Raw genomic sequence first — 19,475 nt, forward strand, 5'->3', positions numbered from 1 at the left:
GGGGGCGGGGCGCCAGATGAGGGCTCCCTTGTTCTGTCCCGTGACGCAGTCCAGATGGGGCTGCCTCTCCCCAGGACTCGGAGGGTGGGTGGGAAAGCTGGGGCGCTCTGCAGAAAGGGAACCGGGGTCTCCGGTCCAGAATGGAAGGGCATGGCCAGCCCCTCCCAGGGTGGCCAGATAAAATACAAAGATCACATGGGAGCCACTCAGGCTAAAAAAAATTGTTCTTTATCTATAGGAAGTTCAAATTTAACTGGCATCCTGTATTTTTATTGGCTAAGTCAGGCAATCCTTACCACCCCCCAGCTGAACTTCTTCTTTAAGTAATAGTTTTATTGGACTGCAACATACAAACAGAACACAGACCGTGTGTGCTCAGTGGGTTTCCACAAGTCGAACACATGTAAAACCAGCGCCCAGATCAAGAAATGAGGGAATTCCCTGGGGGTCCAGTGGTTAGGATGCGGTGCCTTCACTGCCAGGGCCCAGGTTCAGTTCCTGGTTGGGGAACTAAGGTTCCCACGAGCCACATGGTGCGGCCGAGTGAAAAGAAGAAGAAGAAGAAGAAATGAGACGTGAGCAGAGCCTGCCCGCCACCCCACCCCTGCCACGTATCCCCGTTTTTGTACTTAATGTAAGTGAAATCATACACGTGTATTCTGTTGGAACTGGCTTCTCTCACACAGCCCTGTGAGGCTCACCCGTGCTGCCGGATGGAGTCGTGGCTCATCCATAATCGTTCCACGTGGGCTTGAGGTGCGTGAGTGGAGCCCAGTCCCTCTATCCATTCTAGTGGCAGATCGGCGCTGCTCGTCCCCCTCTCTTTTCTCGTACGCCGTACGTGTGTGCCCGGGATTAGGACTGCCGGGCCGTGGGGCGGGCACGTGAACATCTTTATCTTTAGTAGGTCTCGCCAGGCAGTTGGCTGAGGTAGGTGTACGCACCCATGTCCCTGCCAGCTGTGTGGGAGTGTCTCCCCTCTTTCTCATGTTTACTCTTCTAGTACGTGATGCTGCTGTCTGATGCTGCTTTTTTCCCTTTTTTTTTTTTTTTTAATCAAGAGCCTCTTGCCTTGTTGATTCCTCTGATTTTCTTGAATAAGATCAACAAGGCCCCTGCTTCAGGTACCACCTACCCTCCTGGCTTGGAGGAGGCCATTCCCACCTCCGTTCCCCACCAACTGGGAGCCCCCCCTGCACCCACGTGAGGCCACGGCAGCCACAGGCCCTGGGGAAGTTGCAGGGGCGCCTTCAGCACCGCTCAGGCGGGGCTCAGTCCTGCTTCCCTCAGGTACTTCCTTAGGGAAACATCATTTCCGGGGGCTGCCTGTCCCTGATGTCCTGTCCTTTGTTTCCCCGTGGGGTCGTCCCAAGGATGGGGGTAGGGGCGCCTGTGGGGACCCTCCAGCAGTGTTGTTACCAGAGAGCATTTCTCCTCTACGGAGCCGCTTCCAGCCCACGTGGTGTCCTTCGTGTTCCTTCAGTTTCCGCCGGCTTCAGAACCTCTCCTTTGCTTCCCCTGGTGGTGGCTTTCCGCGGGAATCAGCGACTGTGGGCCACATCAGAGTCCGTGCCAGGGGCTGCCTTCTGCTGTCCGTGGGGGCAACAAGTGTGTGAAGCCTCGAGGAAGATGTAACCCTCCACCCCTTCTCCCATCGCCCCTCTCCAGCCTCTCCTGGCCACTGCCACCCCTAGCCCTGTCCTCTAGTCTCTACTTCCCTCCTCTCTTCTTTTTACTCACTCCAGCCCTCAAGGACCCATGAAAATCAGAGCCACAAACATTAGCGTCTAAAATCCCCATGAGAGGTCTTTACTCCCGAAGAGTGGAGACACCAGCTCCATCCTGAGTGAATCAGTTAGGACTGTTTGGTGCTAGACTTAGGAGCCCGGCTCAGACTGACTGAAGAAGCCAAAGGGACTTCATCAGCTGAGCCGACCAACCCACTGACCGCACGGGTCCGGGGGCCGGAGGCTTCAGGCAGGGCAGGCTCTGGGTGTTGTCAGGGCTCTATCTCTGCTTGCTTCATCCTCCAGGCTGCCCCACAAAGAGGCAGGATGGCCACCAGCGACAGTGGGGTCACCTCCCACCTGATCAGTGGTCCTGCTGGAAAGGCACACGCTCTACCGGTAGCTCCAGCCAAGACCCCGAGGCCACCTCTCAGGGGCTCAAACACAGGGACTGATGGGCCAGGCCTGGCTCACGTGCCCACCCTGGGAGCCGGGATTTGGGCCGGGTGTGGTGGGGGAGGGTTTCTCCAAAAGAAAGTCACTGGATGCTGGCTGAAAAAAACAAGCCCCGGTCACCCCCCTTCCACCACCCTGCATGGGCTGAAAGCTCATAATGCTGCAAGGGAAAGAAAAGGCGACGGTCTGCGCAAAGGAGGTTGAACGGTCCCCATATCTGTGTAGCACAAATATATAGAGGAGAAAACTAAGCCGATAAATACTACTATGCTAGCCTCTGAAGTTACCACTTCTTTTAAAAAAATAACTTTTTTCTTTTTGCTTATTTTTAAACTTTCCCATCTTGCATGTTTTATTACTTCTAAAATAAATAATAAACGCTATAAACCAAAGGAGAAAGCCAAAGTTCCCTACGTGGCTCTCCCCTGTTCACGTCTCGGTGTGTGTCCTGCCCCTCCTTGCACCCACCCTGGGGACTTAAATCCCCCCCCCGCCAGGGTGGTACACCCCCTCAGTCTCTCTCGCCCCTTCTCTCACAGGCAGCTTCGACGCCAGCTCAGCCTCGTGATCATTGCCCGGCTGCTGGACCAGCAAGAGACGCTCCCTCTCTGGCAAGAGAAGGCCCAGGTGAGTCTCTACTTCAGCATCCGCTGGGGAAGCCCGGCTGGCTCCTCCCACTTCTTTTCCCAAAGGTTGGGAGCCTCAGGCTGGCGGAGTCCAGGGGAGTCTGAATTTTCTGCTCACATCCTTGCATTTGACGGTTACTTTTTGCACGCCTACTATGTGCTCGGCCCTGAGGATAGAGCAGTCAGCTGGGAGCAGGTATTACTTTTTCAAAAAATTGTGGTAAAATATACATAACATAAAATTTGCCATTTTAACTTTTTTTTTTTAACCTTCTTAACAGTTCTAAGGGCAGAGTTCTAACCATTTTGAAGTGTGCAGTTCCACAGTCTTGTGCAACCACTGCCGCCATCCACCTCCAGAACTTTTTCATCCTCCCAGACAGAAAGTCTGAATCCGCTGAACACAACTCCCATTCCCTCCTCCCCAGCCCCTGCTTATATAACTTTTTATAGGTGGAAAAACAACAAAGTTCGTGAAAACGAACACTACTAAATTAACATTGCTCGCCCCCAGTGACCCTTCTGCCCCATGTCAGGCATTCTTGGGGCAGCAGGGGAGGAAGTGCCTTCTTACCTCCGCCCTCTGCTCTCCAAAAAGCTCCGACTGCAACCTCCTTGCAGCTCAGAGAGCGGTAGTTCAGGGGCCCTGGGGGCAGCATGGGTCACAGCCAGCCCAAGGGCAGGTGGCAGGGGGGTTGAGAATGCTCTCACCAGCCTCCCACCCCCCCCCGGGGGTCTCCCTGGAACCCCAGAAGAGCAGCCGGGTGCAGCTGAGCCATCTAGTTCTACAGCACAAGACAGGCAAGGCAGTCCCGGTGAAAGGCTGCGTCTCTAGTCACTGGAGGTACACCGGGCAAGCCCGCGGCCAGAGCACTGAGAGGATGTTCTGGACGCTCCTGGGGCGGGTGGACCATATGTCTGAGTCTGAGAGGCCACGATCGCAGGGCGGGAGCTCAGAAAGGTGACCGCTTGGGTTGGCTTATCTAAGCAGGCCCGGCCTGGCTTTGCCCCGGCTGCCCCCTCTGCCTTCCATGCTTTCCCCAAGACTTAGGACGGCGTGAGTGTCTTCTCACCCCAGTTCCAGCTGAAGTGTCACCTTCCGCAGGAGGCCTTTGCTGACCACCCAATCCAAAAAGTGCCCTGGCACCAGCACACTCTGAAAGTATTCATGGTGCTCACCTCCTGATATATTTTTATTTGTTCAGGGTCTGTGTACACACACACACACACACACACACACACACACACACAATCAGCAGCTCCTTGAGTGCAGGGACCAAATGGTTTCTGCTCACTACTGCCCGTCAGCTCCTAGCACAGTACCTGACACACACAGGACCTCAGCACACACGTGTGGGCTGAAGGAACCCGAGGTTGAGTTCCCGGGTGTGCAAAGGAAGGTTCCCCAGGCAGAGACCTCGGGAGGGCAGGAGGGGAGGGTGGCCTGCTCAGGGGTCACTTCACAAAGGTGAGAGCCTGATGACAGAACATCTCTGCGAGAAAGAGAACAGAGGGGCCAAACAGGGGCGGGGCAGGCAGAGATGCACCAGCGAGGACAAGACAGAGTGATCCCAGGAGGCTCCCGGGGTGGGGGCAGCCTGGTAGACAGGCTTTGGTGTTGACCCGAGTGCGGCCACCGAGCTCCTCGGAGAACCCAACACATGTCAGCAGAGCAGAGGTGAGAGGCCAGAGTGTCGAGATCAGGAAAGGCAGGACTGGCTGCACGTGGTGGGTGGGGGTAGCCACCGTCCGTCCGGCAGCGCTCGGCAGCGGTCAGGAAAACACAGGCTGGCTGGAGCATGAGGGTCAGTTCAAGGCTTGGGGTTTTGTTTTGATTTGTTTTTTATTAGCCAGAGCCTACGCAGGGGAGAGTGCGGGGAGCGTGATGAGGGCCAGAGAGTGGCGAGGGGAGTGGTGCCGGGGAAGAGCTGGGTGGTCTGGCCTGGCGGGGACCTGGAGGGGAGGCGAGTGAGCGGGGCTGGTGGGGGCAGGGCGGGAGGATGCCTCCCCCAGGGAGAGCTGGCCTGGGAGCTCCCAGCCCGTCTGGGACGGAGTCCAGCCCTGCCCTTGTGGGTCCCAGCTCCAGGGCTGTCCCACCACACCTGTCACCCACCTGCCCTCGTGCCTGCCGTGCGTTCGTGAGACCCCAGCCGAGCGCCTCTTGTGTGCCAGGCTCTGCACCGGCAGATGACCTCGGAGGAGAGGGTGTGAGCGTGAGAGGGGCAGGCCGAGGGCCCCGTGACTGACTCTGCCCGAGGGCAGCGAAGTGGCTTCCAGAGCCGTCCGGAGCCAGGTCTCGAAGGGCGCGTCAGTGCTCGTGCTGCAGGAAGGAGAGAGGCGGCAGGCGGGCCAGGCAAAGCTGCGCCAGACCCGCGGCGGCTCAAGGGGCAGACGGGCGGCTCGAGCCCGCCCGCTGTCCTCCTGATGTGCTTCCCCGTCCCCACTGCAAGCCCGCGGCCGCTGCACGGCCTCCTGCCAGGTCTCTGGGCCGCAGGCGCTCCCCTTTCCAGTCAGGCCTGCCAGGCGGCTCCTTATGAGACACGCCTTCAGAGGGCCACCTTGGCCCTGCAGCCGCCCACGTCAAGCCCCCACGCCCCGCTTTCCCCACACCTCCTCGACCACGTGGCTGCCTGGGCCCTCCTCGCAGGCCAGCCCAGCCACCCTCTGCACGTGGCTTTGTGCCTGGGGCACTTCTTCCTTGCCACCCGTTACATCCCACCCGAAGTGGTGGCTCTAACGTGCTGCAGAGCATGGCTGAGCCCCGGTGCGGGACAGATGGGGAAACGGAGGCAGGCACGGTTAGGAGACTTCTCAGGGTCACGCAGTGGGAAAGCCGTGGAGCCAGGATGCAAACCCAGGTGCCCTGACTCCAGAGTCCGTGCCTGGGACCCCTGCAGTGTGCTGTCTCTGCTTCTCCAGCCCCTTCCTTGGATCCTGTTGTGGTGACGGCCTGGACCACACCTGCTACTTCAGCTGAGGTGCCCGGCTGGTCCCTTGAGCTTTGGTCCTGGCTGGCAGATAGGAGGACAAGGGCCAGCCCTTCCTTCATCCATGCATAAGTGCTTGATAAACCTTAGCAATTGATTTACCGTGAAGGGGACTTCAGTGGTTGAGAATTGGCTCGTCGAAGGAGAGGATCTGGGGTGAGTGCCCAGGCAGCGGGTTCTCAGGGCACCGCTGGGCAGGAGGAGTCCCCGATGCCTGGATCGCTTAGTTCTCCATCTCAGGCTGCATCCGGAGGCCCCAGGAGCAGGTGCTGAAGAACTGAATTTGAGGGACAGGACTTCTGTAGGTGGTGGGGATGCAGCAGCTCCAAGGCTTGCATCTTCCAGGAGAGCCTCAGGTTCAAACTGCTTCCTTCGTGTTGTTCCTGCGGATCATGGGAATATCCCAGAAACAGCAGGGTTTTGGCCCCAGGCACCAGTGTGCTCCAGACAAGGGTCAGGGCACTGAAGATACAGCCCTGAACAGCGTTCAGTCTCCTTCCCTCATGAAACTCAGCGGAGACAGACACAGGCACCAAGAAAGAAGTAAATCTTTGGCATTCCAGATGGTGATAAGTGCTATGGAGAAAAATAATGCCAGATAAAGAGGAGGGGGAGTGTTGGGGGGATGCTGTTTTATAGGGGTGAACAGAGAAGGGGACATTTGAGCACCGACCTAAAGGAGCCACGCAGGTTTCTTGGGGAAAAGCATTCCGGGCAGAGGGAACAGCCGGTGCAAAGGCACTGGGGCAGGCAAAGGCCTCTCAGGTTGGAGGCAAAAGGAGAGGCTGGTGTGGCTGGAGCAGAGGGCTGAGGGTGGGTAGGAGGAGCTGAGGTCAGAGGTAAGTGGGGACTCAGGTGGGGGCTTGACTTTCATGCCAAAGTGGAGAGCCACTGGAAGGTTTTGATTAAGAGGAGGGACATAATCTGATTTATAAATTTTTTTACAATTACACTGGCTGCTGTGTTGAGACTAGACTGTTGAGGGTGGAAGGAGGCAATTGCAGTAATCCTGGCAACAGCTGATGGTGGTTTGGCCTGGGGAGATGGCGGCGCACGCAGGTGGTGAGCAGTGGTGAGATTCTAGGTGTATTTCCCAAGTACAGCCAGCGGGATGTGGAATGGGAGAGAAAGGAGGCGAGGAGGCCTCCAAGACCTATGCAGCTGGCAGAATGGAGAAGCCCTTTACCGAGACAGGCAAGACACAGGTGGAACAGGTTTGGAGGGAAATCGGGAGTTCGTTTCTTATCCCAGGCCACCTCTTACAACACAGCAAGCCTGCTTTGTCAAGCCACGCCTTCCAGTTTGGAGATTGGAAAACACGGGCTTCGAATGGCCAAAATCAAGGGAGACAGAGTTTTGCATCTACTATGGAAAGGCCAGCTGCAGACCTGACCTGCTATTCGTTCATTTGCTCATTTAACAAATGCTTATTAAGCATATACAATAGTCCCTGCTATCCGCGGGGGATACAGTCCAAGATGTCTAGTGGGTGCCTGAAATGATGGATAGTACTGAAACCCATATGTGCTATGTTCTTTTCCTATACATACCTACCAATGATAAAGTTTAATTTATAAATTAGGCACAGTAAAAGATTAATAACAATAACTAATAATGAAATAGAACAATTATAACAATATACTGCAATAAAAGCTACGTGAGTGTGGTCTCTCCCCATCAAAATATCTTATTGTCTAAACTTGATGCCTTTTTCATCATAACTAAGCCCTTATCATGCACTGTGGCCATAACTTTTACATTTTGAGATGCAGTAGCAAAACCAGCATGGGTTTCTTTTTCCTTCTTCACAATTTCACGGATAGGAGATTTGTTCTTACTGTAGATCTTAGCAACCTCAGCATATGATTTTTTTCCCTTCCTTCTAAAGTCCAGAACTTTCACCTTGTCACTTAAAGGAGGCACTTTACGGCTTCTCTTTGACATATCTGAATTGCCAGCATCACTACCCTTGTGCATTGGGACCGTTATTAAGTAAAAGGAGGGTTACTTGAGCACAAGAACACAAGCACTGCAATACTGCGACAGTCAATCTGATAACTGAGACGACCGCCCAGTGACTAACGGGGTAGGATCCGCTGGGCACAGGGACATTCACATCCAGGGAGGAACGGAGCAGGACTGCGCGAGACTTCATCACGCTACTCAGAAGGGCGCGCGCGATTGAAAACTTACAAACTGTTTATTTCTGGAATTTTCCATTTCATATTTTCGGATCTCGGTTGACGACGGGTATCTGAAACCGTGGAAAGTGAAACTTCGGATAAGGCGGAACAACTGTGCCATGTGCCAGGTGCTGTGCAAGGCTCTGGGGACACTGTAGTGACCCAAAACTGTCCTCACGGAGCTTACGTTCTAGTGAGGGGCAGGCGACAAGTAATAATAAACATAACAAACAAGAAAATTACATAGCACGTCAGAAGGGGTGCTTGCTGCCGGGTAGATGGGCGGGCAGGTGTGTGTGGAGGGGGCTCACTGGGAAGGTGGGCCCGGAGGAAGGCTGGAAGGCGGAGGGGGCAGCCGCGCAGTGTCCGGTCAGAAGGCCCAGGCAGGGCACAGGCTCCAGGGAACAGCAGGGGCCACCCAGGGCCTCGCAGACATTTAAGGTGCTGGCCTTCTCCGCTGGGCCGATAGAAGCTGCTGCTACCGTCTGAGCACAGGAGGGACCGCCGTGTGGACAGTTGCCTCGCTGGGACTGTCTGCCACCTCTTGCCGCACAAACCGACAAGGCCAGCGGAGGCCTGCCTTTTCGGGTGATCATTTGCTCCTTGCCTGGGGACGTCTGTCCTAACAGGCTGAGTGTTTGCAGAGACGGCTCCCAGCGGTGGGGGTAAAGTGGGGAGGCGTGCTGGTCAGAGCCTGGCCCTGCTGGGACCCACGCAGCCCAAATAAGTCCTGACCGCGTGGAGAAGGGTGTGTCTCCCAGGGAGGGGATGACTGCGGCTGCCAGAGCTGGGAACAAAAGAGAACAAGCAATCAGAAGGCAGCAGCTTGCTGTGCTGAGCAGGGTGAAGCTGTTTTCACAGAGGGAGAGGAAAACCGTGGGAGCAGCCAGCCGCTGCTGTGTGCTCCCCGGCCCAGCCCGGCCCGCCCAGGGCTCCTAGCAGGGAGGGTCCCAGCTGGGGCGGGGCTGCCTGCCGAAGGGCTGCTTCTGGGGGCGTGGGCTGCAGAGCCCGCTCCTGTGCTTGCACAGCTGTGAGCCCTGAGCAGGCAGGGCTGTTTTGGAAACTATCGCCAGACTTGGAAGGCCTGAGCAAGGCGGCACAGCTCTGGTGTCGGTGGAGCTCTAGATGGTGCCTCTCTTCGCCCAGAACCTTCCCCCTCTCTCTCTCCCTGCCTCCTGCTCTCCCTCTCTGAAGGGATCAGACGCTAGGCCAAGAAGCCCTGGCCCCCTTCCAGGAGCCGAGGCCCCGGGCCTGACTCCTCGCCCTCACTCAGCCCAGCTGCTCTTGTGGGCTTTCTAAGCCCGTGGCTGGCCGAGGTGCTGAGCAGGTGTCTGCGGGTGAGTCAGGGGGAAGAAGCCAGGTGTGCCAGCTCGGGCAGGGAGCTGGCCCAGAGGCTTAGCCCTCACCCTTTGGGCCAGCCTCCACCTGCTACATCTAAAGACACGGTGCCTCTGTGAACTCCCCTGGCCCAGCTCTTTCCTTCTGCATCCTCCCTCCCCAGGGTTACAGGTGGCCTCAGAGGGGCCCAGGGCTCAGAGACTGCCTGCCTCCTGAAGCCCCGGCCGTGAGTTAGCTCTGGGGCAGCTGGTGGTCCTTGCTGGGGCCCACCCGAGCCTGCCCAAACCAGGTGCAGGGGCTGGGTGGGAAGGAGTGGCTGGATGCAGACACCTGGACTTATGCAGGCCACGTGCCCCCATTTGTTCAGAGATGGGGGGTAGGGCAGCTAGCAGATTGGGTGATATAATACATTAACCAAAGGGCAGTGTGTGCACCTCGCGGGGAATCCCATTCCAACAAAGCAACTGCCTAAGGACATTTTTGAGACAATTGGAGAAAACTGAACACAGGTGTTTGATCGTGTAAGGAATTCTTGGTAATTTTGTTGGGCAAGAGAATGGTGTGATTATGTTGGGGAAAAAAATCCTTATCCTTTTCTGTTTGAAGCTCTTTGTGGGGAAAATGATACGGTGTTCGGATTTGCTTTGAAATTCTCTGGAGGAAAAAGGCGGAGGGGGGCTGGGGGTGATGAGCGCAGTCATCATTCACGTTCACAGAGATGAGTATGGAGGGAGTTCTCAACCTCTCTTCTTTCAGGAGTGTTGAAAACGCCCGTGGTAAGAAGTTAAATGACAGTAGAGGGCCAGCAGGCCTGAGCAGCAGCTCAGGGTGGGAAGGTCTTGTCCTGTGGCAGAGGAGACCCTCTTCTGGTCTTGGTTCTTCTAAGCCCTGAGTGTCTACTCAGTCCCGGGATGTGGGTTAAGTCCTCCTCATTCACTTGTCTAAAGGATGCATGCCCTGCGAGCATGAGAGCCTCTTCTCCCGGGAAGAAGGGGTGTGCTTGTCTCCATTTCACAGATGGGGACAGGCTCCAAGAGGCCACATGGCTCCCAAGGGAAAAGGTGCCCCCAGGTCATGGAGCCAATGGTGTGGCTCCAGAGCCTAGGCCCTGACCCATGCCTGCCAGCCGGCGTGTCCCGGCCATGCGTCCCCGAAGTGCCCCAAGCACTCGTGAGTTATGGCCGCCCTTCTCTCCCCAGCTGTCCTCGCTCAGCCATCTCCTGAGCCTCATGAGGCCATCAACCCTGGGGCAGTACCTGGGCCCTGAGACCATGCCGCCCAGCCAGGAGAAGCAGCCAAAGGCCAGTGCCCAGCTAGACCACAAGGTGAGCACCCAGCCCCTGCCCGCCTCTGCCAAGGCACCACCCCAGGGTAGCAGGGAAGGCTGGGCTGTCCACAAGGCACAGCCTGGGGGCCTTAAGGCTGCCCGTCCCGAAAGCCCGGGGCCTCGGGGCAGGGCCCAGCCAGCTACTCCTGCCCATCTCCCCAGAGCCTGTGCCCCTCACGGAGGCGCAGTGGGCACAGGCGTGCAGGCTTGTGAGTTTCGCTGTGGCCTTTGCGGCCTGGCGTGGCTTTGCCAGCTGCGTTAGAGAGGACGCAGGAGCTGAAGCACTGGCGAGGGGAGTGGGGTGGGAAGGGAGTGCCATAAAGGAGAAGCCCAGGGAATGTTCAGATGCACGAGGCCCCACGTTTCCTGAGAGTGGAGCTGGGTGCAGCTCCCTGTTGCTATTTCCCGTGGTCGTCACTGAGGCTGAGTCCTTGGCCTTCCCCCAGTTCTTCCTAATTGACTTTCCAGACGTCGCCCAGCTTTCCTGGAAGCCATGCTTCGGCGGCAGTCAGGGGCGACAAGGTACCCCAGAGCCTGCCGGTTGTGGGGCTTGGAATGGTCAGGCCTGTGACCGCCGGGGGTGAATGTCAAGCAGGGGTGGCGGTGTAGGGGCTTCAGCCTGGGAGTCCCAAGCCTGGCTCCCTGGGGGGTTGGGGGATAGAGCTCAGTGAGCTCCCCCATCCCTGGGGACTCAGGGATGAAGGATGCAGATAGGCATCTTGCTAATTTAGGAAGGCGGTAGTTCCAAAAAGCTTACCCGGGGGTTGGATGTTGACATCCAGAAGGCCAGCCTTTGGGCATCATTCTGCAAATCAGATATAAGTGAATTAATTACAATGAATACAAATGAACTGTTAAGAAGATATGACAACCCCCAGGTGTACGCTCCTCTCCTGGAACTCTCAGGAAAGGTTATCTCTCAGTTGTGCCTAATGTCGGTGAGTTTACGTGAGCTGTCCCCGGGCCCCGTTCCCCTTTGCCGGCTATTTCCCGTGAAACTGGAGCTCGTTACGGAGGCTAAGTCTGGGTGTTCCGGGGGCTCTGGAACAGAGGTGGGGTCAGCCCCTGGGGGTGGTCCGTCTGCGCAGGACACAGGTGCGCAGGCCCCAGGTCTGGGCTGGGGGAAGGGAAAAAGAGAGAAGGGGAGGGGCGAGAGAGAAGAGGAGGCTTGTGTCTGGTCTGACCAAGGAAAAGCTGCCCTCCAGGCCCCTGGGGCCACCTCTGGACCTCGCCTCACAGTCTGGTAGCAGATGTGCCTTCAACAGCCTGGGAGGCGAGGGGAGTAAGTGGGCTGAGGGTATCCTTTTATATTTGAGGACTGTTCTCGTGCATGTATAGGAGGCTGTGAAGTGTCAACCCCGGTCGGCTGCATATTGGAAATGACCCATTTGGCCTGGAAACACGAGGGGCCGGTGTGTCTTGGCCGGGTGCTGGTACAGGGCAGCAAAAGAGGCAAGTGAGGCCCGGGCAGCTCTTAGATGCTTTGCTGCAGCTCGAGCCCGCTGGGATTAATCCTGCTCCGAGGTAGCCAAGAGCAGAGGAGGGATGTGGAGGGGTGGGGCTGGTGCGGGCACAGGGCAGCAGTCTGCACAGCGATGCGGAGCATCCTGTCCCCCTGGGCCAGGTACTCTCCAGACCGGGAGGGCCGGGTGGGGCAGACGACTAGACTTCCGCAGCCCAGCCCCACTCCCCGCTGAGCCCACGGACTCCTCATTAGGGCCCAGGCGTGTTTCATCTTCAAAGATGATCGGGCTACTCACTGGCCGAAAAGAGCGGGGGCGTCATCTGCCCTGCTTTACAGGGAGTGGTGGTCTGGGCTGGCCGAGCCTTTTATCCCTAGAGCTCGAAGTCTTTGCCTTCTTTCTGCTTGGGGTGCAGCGGGGAAATTAAGGCCGGAGTGAGGTTGGCCTGAGGCGACCCAGCCTGGAGGAAATGGGGACAGGCCCTTCCCAGCGTTTGGGGCAGCCCTGCCGGGCCCCGCCCCCAGGCCCCTCACTCCTGTCTGGGAGATTTCCTGCCAAGACTGCTGGGTCGCAGCCCTCCTCCAGCTCTGCAGATAAACACTTCTGCCAGCCTCCGCTCCCCGCCCCCCCTCCTGTCTCTGCCTAGGGCCTTGGCCCAGGCTCCTCCCTCCCCCAGGAAGCTCCCAGCCTTCTTCTCCTGGTCCTGCCTTCTCCGGAGGCTGGGTGCTCCCTGCCCAGGGTGTGACTCTTCTCTCCTCACTGATCCCGTGGCTTTGCAGTTGTCCATTGACTTGTCTGTCTCCCCAGCTAGACTGTGGGCACAGCTGGTGTCTCAGCATCGCGTGCTGTGTTGGGCGCTAGATGGTTGAATGAGGGCACGAATGAATGCAGTTGTAATTCTCCCGCTCTGAACTCTCTCCTTCCACCCCATTCTGGCCCTCCCACCCCTCTGCTGGAAAGCACCCTCCCTCTGCACGCCCTCCACCCTCAGACCAGCCTCTGTGTATAGGCCCCCTTGTCTCTTGATGTCCTTGTTTCATTAAGGCTACAAGGGTTGATGGCCTGGGCTTCTCCTGTTGGAGGCCCTTGACTTCGGAAGTGTCACCTGCTTATGAGAGAACCAATCACAGCCATTGTTTGTAATTATAAGCTAGTGAGATTCCTGCCTGAGAAAGCTAACCACCAAGTTCAACAAAAGAAGCAACTTGCTCCTTCTGCAACACTGCAGGGGGTGGGGGTGGGATGGGAGGCGGGAGGGGGCTGGTGGGGGCGGGTTCTGTCCTAGCTCAAGAGTCACAAAGTGTCCTAGCAAATCAGGGCAGAGCTTGTGTGGAAAATCGGAATCCTGCTTCTGAACGGGGTGGTGAGAGTACTTTGAGCATTTTAAAGTGCTTTTGGCTAAAGAAGTTGCTCAGCCCCTGGGTGATTTTCGGCAGCCCTGTGCTTGCCTGGTTTCCCAGAGGAGAAGGAGCATCGAGGTGAGAGTGACGCCGGGGGGTCTGGGGCTGCCCTGCGAGGAGCTTGCGCCCCGCGTGTTTGAGAGAGGTGGGCGAGGATGTCTTAATTCAGGCTTGTACTCTGAGAGTTGGCCTCCAGGTGCTTCCCTCTGGCCCATGGGTACCAATTCTGCAAGAGGCCAGCTCCTTCCCAGGCTTCCGTGTGTGTGTGAGGCTGTCCTTTCCGCCTCTGTGCAAACATCTTGTAACTGGACTCTGTATTTCACTGTCTCCTCAAAGCAACGAGCTCAGCCGTACAGCCCAGAACCAGGGGTTTCCTGGGGACTTTCTGTTTTCTTTTAGCTGACTTGCCTAAACCATATTTGCCCAGACTTAACTCATTTTTATCGAGATGACTGTCTTGTTAAACCTCTGTCGCGTGTGACGTTCCTGTTGACCACACTTCCCTACCCTTCCTGACTTCTCCCTGGCCTTCTGCCACATGGATGCTACAGTGAAGGAATTTTGGGCTCTGTATTTCCCCTAGGGATTTGGAAGGTCTGTAGAACCAGGATCTTTATGGTAGGGTGGAACTTTTCCCCTAGTTTGGTTAAATTTGGGAACTTTGAGGAAGTTAACCATCTCTCTTTCCATTGTGTGGGAAGAAAACTAAGGCCACGGAGGGGGATGTCCCAGCATTGGGGCTGCACCGAGGCACCAGCCGCTTCTGTCTCCTCCTCTGCCCCTTGGGCACGCCCTCCTCAGAGCCCGACAGTGCCCTCACGGGACAGACAGCCGGGGACCCACGGAGGGTTCTGCATCTGTGATGGGCCCTGACCCCCCAGGGCCCAGCCGCAAGAGGCCACCCCACCCAGACTGAGCCTGGCAGCTGCAAGGGGCTCCCATCGGCTTCCTCACCATGCACACGCCTCCCCACGCACGTGGCCTGTGCTCCCATCTCCGTGCTCGTGAGGCTTGTTTATAGGAGAAGTGCATGTGTGAACAGGGAAGGGGCGGGGTGCGCTCTGGGCTTGGCTGAAGCTCGGGGTGAACCCCGCCCTGCCTCACAGATTCCTCTGAACTCACGCCTGGCGTCTCTGCACATCTTCTGCAGAGGGCACGGGACTGCCGCGCATGTGTGTGTGTGCACGTGTCCGTGCGTGCGTGTTGTATGTTGTGTGCATCTCCTGTATATCTTTATGGTGTGCCTGTGTGTTAACAGAGTTGACAAACAAGTTTTACTGCTTTTACTCCTGCGCTGGCCTGTCCCTGTGTCGGGTGACCCTGCCAAGAGCTGCCTTACGTGACTGGGTGTGGTTGGGGAGTTTGGGGCTGCCCTCCGGCTCTCTGCACCCGCCTCTGTGCCCTGCACTCTCCCGCTGCCACTTGACACCAACATGGGGACGTGGACTCCCTCGGGCTTGGCTGGGGCACAGGCTCCTGGCCCTCGTGTCACCTAGAAGGACAGGTGGAGCAGGAAGCCCTCCCTCTCCCTCCACTCTGTGCCTTCTCCCCTGAGCTGCCTGCCCCTTGCCCCGCACCTTAGGGAGAGCCACGCCCACAGGGCTGGGGGCCTTGGTCAGGCCAAGATTAGGAGGACTGGTTTTGAAGAATGGACAATGGCTATTGAGGACCCCTGAGTTCCTCCTCTGGCTAGTCTGCGTTGGGTTCCTCCTCACTTCCTCCAAAATGAGGAACAGCTGACATCTTTGGAAATAAACTTCGAAGAGGTGACCTCTGGGGAGGTGACCTCTGGGTAGCTGACCCTAAAGGGAGATCCGTGCCCCAGATACACATCACAGCCACCTGAGTGGCCGCTGAGCCCCTTCACAGTGGGTACCTCTGAGCATCTGCAGGCACATGGGGCCGGGGGCCCAGGCCAGCTTTGATCGACTCCCAGGAATTCTGGCTTCTTTGCAGGTGTACGAGCAGGGCTTAAAGTGATGCTGTTGAGCTGCGGAGGAGAGGCTTAGATGCTGCAGGCAACTGTTGTTGAAGCCCAGCCAGCCCGAGTCCTCGGCAGCTCTGGCCTGCCCTCTGCCCTGCCCCACCCCAGGCTCAGTCCTCCTAAGGACCCTTCAAGGGTCCCTCCCGTAGACACCGTCCTTAACCCCGTGCGGGTGACTCACCTGCTTCTGCCCCAGGACCCCCCTGCCTCTGTCTCTCCATCCTTCAGGTCTCCCTGGACAACTCTGCGATCGTCTTTCTCCCATTCTTTCGTAGGAATAAGCGAACCTGAGTGCCTGTCACATCATATTCAAACCCCCCCATCCAAGGCCTGTGTCAGCTGGCCCTACTTCATCCATGCGGTTTTTCTCCTGTATATCAAACCACTCCGTTTGATTCCAAGCAGGGGGTGTCTTTCCCAGAAACCCTTCATTCTCAGGCCCGTGTCTTTGCCCTGCTGGTCCTCCTTCCTGGCGATGCCAGGCCTGTCTCTCCTATCCTTGGATTACGGTGGTCATTACAGTCTGTTCACTCAGCCAGTGGCTTGTCCACACATTGCTTCACACACCTGAACAGAGTCGCCTTTGAGGGTTGGGTCCAGGGTCTATCTCAACCACATGCTTCCATTAAAATGCCTGCCCTGAGCAGGTACAGTCTGGTGAGGGACCTTCTCCCCGCCACCACAGCTGCACCCAGCCCCGCCCAGCAGCCTCGGGAGTGTGGGTGGGGGGAGCAGTGCCCGCTTGCGGGGTCTTAGTTTCCCGACCAGGGATTGAACCCAGGCCCCAGCAGTAAGAGGGCCGAGTCCCAACCACTGGACCACCCGGGAGTTCAGCAGTGCCTTCTAGGAGCCCTGTGTAAGCAGCTTGGGCTCAGCTCCCACTGTCACACACCTGAGCGGGGAGCGGGAAGGGTGTGTGAGGCCCCTCACTAGCTGTCCCCAGCCTGGAGGGACAGTTGCCAGACAGACCATGGCCCCCTCAACTGCTCTTCTGCTCACCGCCTGTCCTGTCCCTTCTCACCCCGTCTTTGCCAGGATGCTGTAGTGACAGAAACACAAACACACGTCCCAAGAGGTCCTGGGACAGCTCATCGGGCTCAGCTGGACCAGGGCTGAGCAGCGTCGTGAAACTTCCGTGTCGCTCTCTGCATCTCTAGGCTCTGCCTTTTGGTGCGTTCCCAGGCAGCTTTCCCGCTGCTTCTGAGACACCCCGGGCTTATTTCCTTCCCTCTGCAACCCTAGCCAGGGGGAAAGAAAGAGCTTCTGTCCTGGATCCTAACAGAGTCCCAAAGTTGAGTCTCATTGGCCTGGCTTGGGTCATGTGCTCACCTCTAAGCTAATCATATAGCCGGGCATGAAGTGAGTGGCCAGCCCAGGTCACACATCTTTCCCTGGAATCCGGGCTGAAGTCCCCACTGTGCGGCACCTTGGCCTGGGTGTAGGGGACGGGAGGCTGGGACTCGACAAAGGAGGGGGCAGGACCCTGGGCACCAGGAAGCCTTAGTGTCCATGGCATCCCTCTGGTCTTCAGCCGTGGGCAGAGGCCTTGTTCTCTAACACCCATGGGACGTATTAGGAGGGCGGTACTTCCCCGGGCACTGGCCATGCCAACACGCCAGGAGACAATACAGAGAGTGAGAAAGATAAGAAAGAGAAGGGAGGAAGCCATTGCTTTTGAGGAAATGGCTTTTGAGGAAGCCACCGCTCCATGGGGCCCCTCCAGCCCCCGCCAACACCCTGGCTGGTTTCAGGGGCTCCCTCCGGCTCTGGAATCCGCGTACTGATGTACACGTGCACACCCAGGCGTAGATTCTCAAACACAGGCACCGAGAATGTTGTCCCTCTCTGGGCGGCAGGCAGAGCTGGGTTTCCGTTCCAGATCCCCCTGGGGTCAGGGTCTCTAGTCCCAGTTGGAGGAGCAGGAAGGGCCAGCCAATCCCCCCGCCTGTCAAATCCCCCCCCACCCCCCCGCCACGGCCAGCAGGAAGCCAGAAAGGAAGGGTGGGCTGGGTGAGAGCGCTCCAGCAGGGGTTTGCCTGCAGCCCCTCGGTTCCTCCCACCGCAGACATAGGAGGGGGGCAGATGCGCTGAGATAACCCCCTGCAGCAGGTCCACAGGAACAAAAAGCCCTCGGCCTTCCTGCTTTTGTCTCAACTGCATCTCTTCCCCACCTGGCCCCGCTGTGCCACGGCCTCCTAGTTCCCTCCCCTCCTCACTACCAAGAGCAGGGGCCAGGGCTGCTCAGGGTCCAACTCCAAGTTCAGGATAGAGCTTAAAAAAAGAATACCTCTGTCCCTTTCAGGTGAGTTCAGGGTCTCAGGTCTCTGAACCCACCTCCTCTGGGCAGCTAGAAGAGCAGGTGAGGGGCTCATCTTCTGAGCTACCTGTGGAGGGGGACCCATGCGGGGCCCTGAGGCCCTCTAGCAGCCTCAGCAGAGACATCCCATCTCTCCGCCCCGCTGGGGCCTTGAGACAAACTTTCTAGGCAGTGGCCATTCCCAAAAGCTGAGCCGGAAGCGCTGGTCCTGTCCAGATGCTGCCAGCCCGTCTCCCATCAGCCTGCTCCATGTCTAGGGCTCTACCCACCCCCACGCCTAAACAGGCACTTTCATTTACAGAACTGAGTGTCTGGCCTTGCAAGCCCCCGGGGTGAGTCTGGCAAGTCCTACCTGCGATGTCTGTTCTCTGGCCTCTGTGCCCTGTGCTTCCAGGGACCTGGGCTAGGAAGAGGTGCCATGTCACCATGTCATTTCCTAGGGATGGGTTATGCGTCCTTGTCGTTTCCTTCTCTCTAGGGCTTATGACGGATGACCTGTCCTGGTCAGAGTCACTTCCATACTCAGCTTTCCTGTGGGCACAGCCCTCTGCTTGCTGCTTTGGTGCTTGCCCAAGCCAAGATCAGAGAGTGTAACTTGGAGCAGGAACGGCCTGGGCAAGGGGAATAAATCTTGCACTTAACTTGTGGGGCGGAAGAAGTTAGGAAGAAATAGCACCTAGAGATGGTGGCAGGTGTCACGCTCCAGGACAGGTCCAGACGGGGTTCCCCTAAGAAACGCGTCCCCTCTCCCCCTGAGCCCTGGTGGGCACACTAGCCAGATGAGCTGCAGTCTGTCCCCGGTCTGAGACTCTTGGCCTGGGGCCTGCAAGTAGCCCTACCTCAGGATTACTCATGACTGACTACTTTTGTTGTTATTTGCCCAGCCCGTGTGTGATGGAGTACCTAGACCATGCCCTGGGGCTCAGGCCTGCTGCCCCGACTCTCCTGCCCAGGGGGGAGCCTCAGCCTCTCCCTGTCCTGCCTCTAGCAGGCCCTGGGGCCCTGGCTGTGCAATGCAGAAGGGCCTTGATCTCTCTCCAGGGTTAAACCCCCTTTAGGGAGCATGAGTGCACGCGCGCGCGCGCGCGCGCGCGCACACACACACACACACACACGCACGCACACACAGCTTGTTCACCTTAAGGGAGCACGTACAGACATTTGCATCGGGCCTAACACTTAGTGGAGATGGTCATGCAGTCAGGGGACCTCTCCAGGCTCAGCTTCCACATCTACTGAAAGTGAAGGTCAGCAGGACCTCTGTGGGAACCCGCTGGGTCAGGGCACTGCGCAGTAGTGCCGTAGGGTTCAATTTGATAAAAGGAGAAAGAAAAGGAAGGAAGGAAGAGAATTCATCAGGGCCCAGCTCTAGCCTTGGGTTTGAAATGGCCCAAGGCGGACCAGCGCGGCTTCACTCTTTCCCAGGCTTCATTGGTTCTAGAACTGACCTTCAGCACGTGTGTTTGCAGCGAAGTGTCTCTGAGGGAACAGAACCCCTGAGAAGACCCACACGTGGCAATGACAGGACCTATGGCAGAATTCTCCTCCTGGACCTCCAGGCCTTCCAAACGGGGCCGAGAGCAGCCCAACCAGGCTGTGGCTGAATGCAGGTCCCCCAGGACAGGACCCCTCCCAACCCCAGAGCCTGTGAGCCTGGAGAGGTGAGA

The 19,475-nt window shown here is 57.5% G+C and overlaps 1 protein-coding gene across 1 annotated transcript in view; it reads left to right on the forward strand.

Moving 5' to 3' along the window:
• The window catches only part of FAM178B (family with sequence similarity 178 member B), an 87,183-nt gene that overhangs the window by 60,760 nt on the left and 6,948 nt on the right, over positions 1–19,475 (forward strand). The window contains 2 exon segments of the mRNA XM_029232503.1: positions 2,723–2,810; positions 10,517–10,642. Coding sequence (XP_029088336.1) covers positions 2,723–2,810; positions 10,517–10,642 — 214 coding nt within the window.

The sequence above is a fragment of the Monodon monoceros genome, unplaced genomic scaffold (genome assembly GCF_005190385.1).
Source record: "Monodon monoceros isolate NGI ecotype Baffin Bay Population unplaced genomic scaffold, NGI_Narwhal_1 Super_Scaffold_19, whole genome shotgun sequence".
In the NCBI taxonomy this organism is placed as follows: Eukaryota; Metazoa; Chordata; class Mammalia; order Artiodactyla; family Monodontidae; genus Monodon; species Monodon monoceros.